Raw genomic sequence first — 10,934 nt, forward strand, 5'->3', positions numbered from 1 at the left:
ATTGATAGAATACAGGAGTGTGTTTTTAGGAGAATGGTGATGATAGAAGCCTAATTATAAGGATGAAAAAGAAAAGAGACATAAATAAAGAGAAATAAAGAGCTATAAATAATGAAAAATAAAGGCTGCAGGTAAATACCATTTCATTTAGCCAGGGGAAAAAATAGCTAACTGGTAGAAAGAAAAACAAATTAAGAAAATAGAATGACTACAGTAAGAGGCAGCAAAAGGCACAGCATCTTTCTCTGACAGTAGCAAGGGATAAAATGGTTTGTGTGACGGCATTAGGTTTCACTGAAAAGAAGGAAGCTCAACCCAGATATGATCTCAGCACAATAGGAAGGGATATTGTTTGACTTAATCAAGAGACACATGAGACCAGCCATTAAGGAAGTAGAGAATTTGGGAAAACTATTTAGAAGAGTATAGTTAAGAACTAAAAATCAATCAATCAATCAAGGGCTTCCAAAATTTGATAAAGATTGTAAGAGTAAGGATTTTAGTGCTTTCAATGTGTGCTAGTGTTCATGATTACCCAGTAAAATTGTGCGGTTAAGGTTGGTTAAGAATAATGATGATAATATCCATGGTAATAATAACAGCATCGATAGCTACATATAACATTTACTGAGCATGTACTATCTATGAGGCATTGCACTGATCATTTAACATGTTACAGTTCATTTACTTCTTATAATGATCCTATAAGGAAGGTTCTATTATTATTTGAATTAACTACTTTGACCAAGGTTATTCAGCTAGTAAGTAGCAAGCCAAAAAGATACCTAGGTAGACTGACTCCAGAATAAAAGTGACTTCTATCATTCTATGTAAGTTTCACTTAACTATTTTACATTTTAAAATGTCGAAATGTAAACATATTCCTCTTCTACACAGGTAATCTCTTTAATTTAATACCTCTACAGAGTATATACTAGCACATCCGAATTTATGAAAAAAAACTTCCTGACATTTTATAATGTTTGGGGTTTCTGAAGCCATACACACATCTCTTTTCATTCATTCCTAAGGGAAGATATAATCCTTCATTCCAATTAAGGAAACAGAGTTTCAGAGAAGTCAAGTAATTGAGCAATGATTTTTCAGCTGGTAAGTGGAAAGATTCCAAGTCGAATTCAGATCAGAAATTCTGATTAAAGCCCAAAGCCTCGGTCATTCAGTTCATTACCAGTCTTTGTTCCCTCTTTCTCCTCAATATTCCTTCTATTTCTATTGTCTTTATCAGATTCAGGGTTTATAATCCTATTTCAAATTCTCACACTTCACGAGAACTATTACATTATCATGATAAACTTTCCCTGACATAATAATGACCCAAATGACTCTCTTAGCTTATATTTGTGGTAAATCAATTGCACTGAGGGCCCCGTGTTTTATCCCTCCCTGTAATTTTGCCATGTTATTTTGTATTGTTTTCCACTGTCTCTGGGCTTGGTCAAGAGATAATGTACCAAAAAAAAAAAAAGACCCAAGCAGAAGCTTAAAGAGCACTTGCTTGTTTCTGCTTTGCTCTTACTCCTCTGCCACAAGCATGAATGATCCAGCCTATTGCAGCATAAGACATATGCATACAGCTGAGCGGCCCCAGTTGGTTCAGTAAGGCCATCCACATCAGACAATGGTCAGTTAACATAAATCTAACTGAGCCAACCTTTAGCTAATCAGTGGCATAAATGAGTCCAGGAAAGATCAACCAATCCAAGTGAAGATCAACTGAATTTCATAAAACCATATTTTTTCATGATACTCGGGTTTTGTGTTGTTTACTATATAGCATTATTTTAGCAATAGATAGCTGATACATGAGTATTACATAATCTATCCTAAATCAAACGACAGAATAATATTCCTTTCTTATTATCATATCATGTCACCAATTCACTCAAAATTCTACTTATTATCCTGGATACAAACTCCTGTCCTTAGCTGTCACCAAACATGAACAGGTCACACTCCTCCACTGCCACTATATACAACTTCATTCCTAGCCTACAACCCTTTGATAAACAAATTTGTTTTTCTCCTTATTTAATTCCTATTTAGTCTTCTTTAAAGAAAAAAATAAAAAAGGGATATTACTAGCTCATCTGTCTTCTTTGTGCAAATTAGGGACCCCTAAGCCTAACCTAAAAAGCAGAGTATATGCTGACTTTCTGTCCCCAAAATGTTCTTGAGCAGGGTCCTATTACTCTAATGCCCTACATAAAACATTTTTGAGTTATTTCCAACCTTTTATTAAAAATAGCTCTCTAATATCACTTTCTACATGAAACTTTCTGTAGTTAATAACATAACAATATTATAGCTCAAATATTTTATGTACTTTTATAATCTCCTGGTATTATATTAATTTGTATCCATTTATATATTTTTCTAAGTAACTCTACTCCCTAAATTCTCTGGGAGCCAAATTATATTCCTTTTCTTCCTATCCTCTTTACAAACACGTGTAACCTTTTAACAGTACACAGAAGACCTTTACTATATGATAAATAAGGTGATAAAAATAAATTTTAAACTTTTATATATAATGACTCTTTGCAATGGAAAGCTCACTGCCCTTAACTATTTTAAAATAGTTTTAATAAGCATATTAGTAATTGACAAATATTTGCCATTTTCAAAAAATGTTAGATGATTTATTTTATCAATATTCCTAATAAATTGTTGTAATGCTCACTGACATACATGCATAGAAATTAGTTTCTTTTGGCATTCTAGATAAAACAAATACAAGCATATTCATATTTAATGCTTCAGAAATTAGTTTGTACTTATATTATTACTTCTATTATTTTGTTTAATCATCATAAACTACCCTGTGAGATATTACAATTAATCATTTTTTGTAGTATGAATATCTGAAGTCCTGACTCAGGTTGATGATGTATGGTAGAGACATAATACAAACCAGATCTTCCTATTTCGATTGTTCTTTCTACATCAAAACGCATATACATTTAGTTCTGGTTTTACTTTAAAAACTTTTACTGCTGATACTCTACCGGTTGAGAGGGCTGTAGATGACTAACATATGCTCCTGTTCTCAAGGAACTTATAGTCTGGGTTGGTAAACAGGCATACAATCAGATAATTTAATGATGATATGGTAAGTGATAAGGGTAAGGAACACAGAGGAAATGTACTTGGGGGTTCAGAGAAGGCTGCATGGAAAAGATAATATCTTGGCTAGAATGAGAAGTGAGCCAGAAAAAGATATTGAGGAGGAACTAATGTAGATAGAGAGATGAATATGCATGGAAAAAAAAAGACACTGGAATAGCATGAAGTTTACGGGGACACTGCAAGCAGTGCAGTATTATTCAAGCAAACAACATTATGCATTTGCAAAAGTGGAAATGTTAGAAGATAGAACAATGAAGAAGTTCTGGGCCAGGTTCAGAAAAACAGAAAATGAATAGAGAGATTTGAGAGTTATTTAATAGATTAAAAACAGTATGGCCTAAAGATGACTGAATTCAGAGATGAGAGAGAAAGCACCATCTGTGAGGTCTCTTAGGTGAGGAATTCGAGCAGATTTGGTTGAGGAGGCAGATGATAACTGAGTTTCTGGCATGTTGAATTTGAGGTTCTGTGGAATATTTAAATAGATCTGTGTATTAGTAAAATAGAAAATTGAGTGTGTAACTTAGAAGCATCAGGCCTAATGTGGAAGTATCAGCATTCTTAAACACATTTACATCCAATCACACAATGAAGAAGTAAACCCTGTGGCTGCAACACACTTTACACAGTTAAGGTTGTTAAAAATCATTACTGCATTTGTTCATAAAAGAATGATAGGAGAGAGAGTGCCGAAGGCAAAGTACCAAATCATCAAAATGTAAAAGTATTACATAGGCAATTTAAAACACATCATGTCATGAAGTTTGACTCTGCTTTGAACTCTTCCATGTTTGCTAAAATAATTTTTATTTTATGTTATTTTAGTGGTTTTCATTTTTATTTCTGCCTGAAAACTCACATTTATGGTAGTCATTTTCTCCTGTAAGCTAAATGTCAAATGTGATGCCACTAAACAATGCAGGTACATTACTTACAAAATATTTAAAAAGATTCAAAGATACCAATTAAAGAAGAATATATTTCTATTACTTACAGAACCTCTATAGCTGTTAAGGTACAGATTAGGTTATTAAAAACTGGCTTTAAAGAAATGACAGGACCATCATTGTCTTAAAGACCTGCAGACTACTAGGAGAATTCTATATTTATAATAGTAGAATACAAATCAATATTGAAAAAAATGTGTCGAAGTATTTGTAAAAGAGATTAAAAACATATCCATAAATGTACAGGTTCATAATTCCTAATGCATAATTCCAAAACCTATTCACTCTACAAAATGATATCTTATTTCTAACTGTGTTGCAAACTTAATTGGTGGCAAAACCAGACCAATATTAACATGAGACAATAATAGTTTATTTTTTCCACACAATAGGCATATTCATAAGAATTATCTTTATATATGAAAATGTGTAATTATAGGGTGCTGCCAGAATCCATTTGGAGCCCTGCTCCATAAGTTACATTATATACACAAAAAAAAATTAGGAAAATTCTGAACTCTAAAACACAACTGGCCCCAAGGGGTTTGAATAAGAGATTGTGCACCAGTATAACTAAAATTCAAAACTTAAAATTTTAGGTGGCATTATCATTTAGATTCAATACAACAGAATTGCTAGAATTAAAATTTTTCATTCTTATACCTTTACAAGATTTATCTATACAATATCATTTTGTATGAAAACCTTTTTATTATTTTCGCTTTTTCCCAAAAAGGATCTGTTCTATACTTTATTTTTATAACATTCTAATGAAATAATCACATATAGATACAGAAAGATTTAGAAAAACAAATTATTCTTAGAATCACTTTAATAGGGTTAGGATCTAAATTGACAGCATTGGGCCTGAATAAAATGTAAAAAGATAAATGTAGGGGGGACACATGCATGTTCCTACACTTAGGACTAAAAAGTCAACTCACAAAAAGAGTAGGGAAAATGGAAACACATGCAGCATTTATGCATCTCAGTTATAAACATCATTTGACTACTGTTCAAGGACATACTGAAAATATGTTGACCTTGCCCCAAAATATAATACACTCTTAGGCTCTTTAATGAAACACTCTCTCCAGGAAGAGAAATAATTGTCCCATTCTATGCTTGTCACAGAAGACAACAAATAGTCATTTGTTCAGGGACCACACTTTAACAATAGCATTGACCAACTCAAATAATCCTAGAAGAAGCATGATGGAGAAATCACCTTTTAGAAATCACCTTCTGAAGAATAATTGCAAAGACTGAAATACCTAGCTTGAAAAATATAATTCTTGGTAAAGATATTTGATAGTTGTCCTTGAAATGAATCAACTCATTCTGTGTAATTAAACGAATCACTGTACCAACAGGTGAGAGTTACTGGAAACATTACTGTATCTCAAAATAAGACAAACTGACTGAGAATAAAAAGGAATGGGAGAGAAAATTATCAATATAGAGTAATGGGATTACCTAATGGGGATATGACAAAAGGTGATCCTTTTTATTCCAAAAGCAATCAATATCTCAACATCACAATATAAGTTAAGTATAGCTGGGTTTAGAATTTAATTAACTTTGATTATATAATTTTAATATTTATGAAGACATAATATTTACAAGACAATTTCATGGAGAGAGGTCAACTCTTAAACATTTGCTATACTGTCTTTAAAGCAGAGGGCTAATCAAACTTGTATTTACAAAAAAAATATAGTGCATTAGGGTGATTATTAAAAATCTCATTCATATTCCATGTTTTTTCTCATATCTAAAATAAACACAATTATGCTATTTTTAAATAAGATAATTAACTCTCTTTAACATTGTATATAAATAAGCTATAAATCCTTAAAATATTATGTTCTTTTCTATAAAATAAGGCATTTGACAAAAATATACTAAAAAATAACTAATCTAATAATTTTAAGTTCGTGAGAATAAGACTGAACTTTTTTTCTTTTCTCCAATTCCCAAAATATTAAAAAGAAACTGGTTGAAATGTTTTTTGAGGGGAAAGGGTAATAAATCAACAACTCCAATAATTTTTAAGCAGGTGTTAGGCATTTTTAGAGAAAGACAAACAAAAAATAGACAGTAGACATCCAAACTACTATCATTTCCAGAGAAAGAACACATAACTGAAAATGAAAAGTACATATTTCTAAGTGTCGTAATTGTGTTTAAAAAGCAAGAAAGAGAAAATCAACCATTCTCATTTTCAGGTGGTTAAAAGCTGATCAACGGATGATTTTCTACTCCCACCAAAACATACAGATAAAATTTTCAAAAAAACAAAAAACAAACAAACAAAAAAACGAATAGGAACTCATGATTCACACTCTTTGTTACCAACATACCATGATTTTTTTTTTGAGGCAAAGTTTCATTTGAATTATCTATTCTTAAATTTTTCTCACCAAAACATTCATATCATATATCTTAAAGTGAAAAGTAATTATAAGAAGGAGAATAAAGTGAAGCTTAAATCTTATCACATTTTCAGTTACAGTAGGAAGGACAAATACTACTAGGAAGCGTACCTGTGGCAGGGCTGAATTGAGCTGTCTCTGGAGCGAATCTCTGTCGTAGATGACATCTTGCAGTCTTTGCTGAGCAAGTGAAAGACTTTCTTGGGTCTCCCGAAGGGTGTCTAGAAGACGGTCTCTTTCATCTAGCATATTAACCATCAGCTGCTCAAAATGAGAGTCCGAGTCGGAGCCACTGCTTTGGGACCCCCTTTGGCTCATTGGGGTGTCCTCATTAATCGTGGGCATCACTTCACACATCATTGCTTAAAGAAAGTAAAGGGGAGGGAAGTCTCAGTAAAGAAATAAGTTCCAATAAAGCCACCTGGCCCCCAACTCACCAAATGCTTTGCAGCTCATTAGCCTAATTGTCTCTTTCTTTTACCCACTGCTCCAACTCCAGCCAAGCTAAATATTTTGACCTCAATGAAAAATGATTCATTGACTTCCTTCAACCTACATGCTTTCTCTGTTAATGACAACCTATATATCTCCGGCCTACAAAATACAGCTTGTTTTCACTTACTGCTGACTTTTTTTTATGATTTATCTCACCTAATTCAATTTATAGTAACATGTTATTCCACTTAATTGATCACCTCTCTTCACCTGCAAGTTTACAAATCCCTTAGAGCTAATACCTCCATCTTATCCTTATTTGTTATATTGTTAACGGCAAGCACATTAAGTGTGACACTTAATGGGTGGACAGTAAATGATTTTTGAATGACTTAAATAATTAAATTAATTAATGTTCACTCTTGTTAGAAAATCCACAAAAATAATTGAGTATTCTTTTTATATAATAATCACCTTTTATGTTTTTATTTTATCAACAGATTTTTTTCATACCAACTAACTTGAAAGCTTCTTAAGTTTACAACTCCCATTTTATTATTTTGATATGCCCTCTTCCTAAATTCCTTCAGTAGTCTACACAGAGTCAAGCAACTGAATTAGATATAAGCTTTATGAAATAGACTGAGGTACATAAATTTGTTTAGGTTAATATGCTACTAATTACACTTAATATTCCTTTGTTTCCTGTGAGCTGCATTGTAAGGTTTCCATCCAAACAATACAAAGTAACACTCTTTCAAATATTCCACAAAACAGATGCCATAAATTACATTAGCTAATGTAGTTAGTAACTTCACATCTCAGCTGCTTGTCAGAGGCTCCCAGTCATGAAATAAATGAACTCCTCAGAATATTTTTAAAATCATTTATTAATTTGATTTAAAATAACACAAACATTAGGATGTAACATGACCTATAGTGTGACATTTAAAAAATCAGAAATTATCTCATTTTCTCTTGTATCTTCTATCTTATATTTCAATAAGAATCAAACTCATCTCAATTTCAGTTGTTGTACTAAGGCCAGGAGCTATTAATTAGAGGGCTCAGTTTTGCAGAAGGCTGATATGGAGAAAGGCTGGTTTGGCTGTTGATCCTGAAGCATTCTTTGGTTTTAGAATGCAAGGTCAATTCGTTTTTCTGCCTATATATTCCTGTTCTTGGGGAAAATATTTCTGGTGATATTTTCAAATAAAATGTCAAGACTTAACAGCTCACTAGTTGATTACTTTTTATGTGGTTCTTATAGACTTATTGAAGAGAGAAATTCAGTTATCTGTGAATGATGTGGTCAGGGTCCACTGAAAACTAGGAGAAAGTTTTAGAAAGAAGAAAGTATTGTGTGACTGATATCTTATGTAAAAATATTAAAGAAGGAGATTTTTAGAATAATTCAAGATAGTGCTTTGAATTATTGTTTATTATTCAAAACACTGGGCTACCTAAAGGTGAGAAATTGACTTGTACAATTACTTATTCACCCTAAAATAAATAACAGAGTAGAAACATAGGCTGTATTTATACACACGTGTGCATGAGCACACACACACACTGTAATTATTGCTAAATAATGATAAAATATAATATTTTGTATTTTTTCAATTTGAATTTTATTAAAATACTATCACAAACGTAGAAAAAAAAGACTCAACTGCTACAATTTTTCTTTACATTAATTGGAAAGGATTGGAAAACAAATACAAAAAATGTTCTAACACATTTCAATATTTGAAACAACTAGTTCACATGCAATACATGAAATATACACACTGAACAGCTGTGTCACTCTGAGAAATCATTACCAGAAGCCAGTGTGTTTCTTTTTGACATTTAACAAAATACCGGGAGAGGAAATGGCAGCATTGTGACAATTTGTGCTAAAACACTTGTAAGGTTTAAATTTTAGGGTAACTTAAACATTCTTAAATATGTATTTTAAGTCATATCCTTCTTGAAATTAAGCCATTAGCCCATCTTCACTCAGAATTACTTAAAATAACTTTAAGTTCCAAGTAAAAATATAACTGCAGTGATTACCTTGTCCACAATTTTCTCCTGATTATACTACCCTAATTCTAAAAAAGGTTTGTTGTCACCATGGGACATTAATACATTCACACACTTTAGGCTCTTATATCAGTATAAAAGCTGGTCTTTGATTTAGTCAGTCCAAAAATGGTATGATGAAAAGCAGCTTAGAGACAGAAATTCTATTAAATCTACACTCAAAATTACTTGATTTAATTTCACTTCTGTAGCATGTGAACCAGTGCAAGTAGCTTCACCTGTCAAAACTTCAGCTTTCTCTTCTGTAAAGTAGGGATAATAATCCATGCTTAAAAAAATAACACCACCACCACCACCAAAAATTCCTGTTTTAAAGCTCTGGTAGGTTACCTGAGTGAGATCACACAGTAAAAAAAAAAAAAGGGCTATTACATATTTAAGTATTTATTTCTATTGTTAAGTAACCAACATTCATCATTGCAGAAAGAATATTTTACCTTTATGATTCTTATTGCTTCCATGCCTAAAAGTTTAATTCCAGTGGGTACCCTGAACTCTCCGAATCCAATGAAAAAAAAATTAAACTATGCAAAAGTTACTTAGAAAAAATAAGATGAATAAATGCTGCTTTTCTGCACCAACAGTCATCCAAATAAGTAAATTTAAAGTCCTCTCAACAAAACTGGAAGAAAAAATGTTTCTACAAAAAATAAGGCCACTTTCATAAACTACCTTAGTTTCTTACAATAGAACTCAGATTCTTATATAAATTACAAAATACTTATATAATCCTTAAAATATATTATAACCTATTTTCTTAAATGCACATTTTAGGTCTTAAGAGCAACCAAAAATTTATGTTCATTTTAAGAGTTAAACACCCTTTTATAGAATGGATGGCAGCTGAAGCAATTTGGACAGTATGGAAGGCTATAGTCAACCAACTTCTAGTATATTTCATCCTCATATATCACTTTTAATTTTTATAATTATTTTCAATATTAAAACTGCATTGCACTGCATAATTCCTGAAAAATCAGGAAGGACATCCTAACACTTTGCTTTGGTATTTGCTTTTTCGTCTCTCCCTCCTCAAAGTCAACTGGATACATGAATTATGTTATCCTCTTCTAGATGTTGTTGCCTTATTCATTAAATTACTAAAGATTTCAAGACCTAGTACAAGTTATTTTGTTGTGATGGGAAAAAATAATGATAAACCTGGCTGGTTTAATTATCCCAGTGCTTAAATTTATCTTGAAGAATTTTATACAAGGAAAACCAATTCCTTTATTCTGAGCATATAACCTTGACTGTCTTCTAAATCTCTCAAATTTCAAAACAAAAGTTTTGAAGTGGGGTCATTACCCAAGGACTTTCAAAATCCAATGTGTTTCTTAGCAATATATGCCCTTCGAGCAGTACCTATTCAGACATAATAGTATTACCGATGTTTTTTTTTTTTTCTGTCAATGAATCACTTTATTTAGGCAGATCACTAGGATTTAGACTCTAGTAGAGGCAAAGATGCAATTATCCTTGGTAGTCTCTTCTGCAAAAATTTAGTCTTAAAAAACTAGCCCAGCTCCATTTCAGTTAACCTACAAAAAAGTAATTCTGTGAGAGAAATTCTAGGCATTGTCTGATTACATTACATGAATATTCCTCCTCCTATTTAACTCTTTGAAATCCTCTGTCCTCAGGAAATATTATTATCGCCTCTGATGGAAGCATTCTGTACTTTCTTTACTTCATTGCATTTACAGATGACCAAAGAGCCAGCTCACCCCACATGGCTGGACGGTTATCTATCAGCCACACCCCCCACCACCCTGAAGAAGTTGACTTCATAATTTCCACACTAAAATCCTTCATCTTGCTCAGCAGGAGAGAGCCAAGTAGGGAAGAGGTAGAGAAGTAGAGGAGGGATTGGGGATGGGGG

The 10,934-nt window shown here is 32.3% G+C and overlaps 1 protein-coding gene across 5 annotated transcripts in view; it reads right to left on the reverse strand.

Annotated features, from left to right (window-relative positions):
* The window catches only part of PPFIA2 (PPFI scaffold protein A2), a 418,570-nt gene extending 411,589 nt beyond the window's left edge, over window positions 1-6,981 (reverse strand). For all 5 annotated transcript variants that reach the window (XM_039838929.1, XM_039838927.1, XM_039838928.1 and 2 more), the window contains exon 1: window positions 6,641-6,981. In XM_039838929.1, the coding sequence (XP_039694863.1) occupies window positions 6,641-6,889 (249 nt within the window). In that variant the 5' untranslated portion in view covers window positions 6,890-6,981. The remainder of the gene's footprint in view (window positions 1-6,640) is intronic.
* Window positions 6,982-10,934: the final 3,953 nt, after the last annotated feature.

The sequence above is a fragment of the Pteropus medius genome, unplaced genomic scaffold (assembly GCF_902729225.1).
Source record: "Pteropus medius unplaced genomic scaffold, Ma_sr-lr_union100, whole genome shotgun sequence".
NCBI classification, from domain to species: Eukaryota; Metazoa; Chordata; class Mammalia; order Chiroptera; family Pteropodidae; genus Pteropus; species Pteropus medius.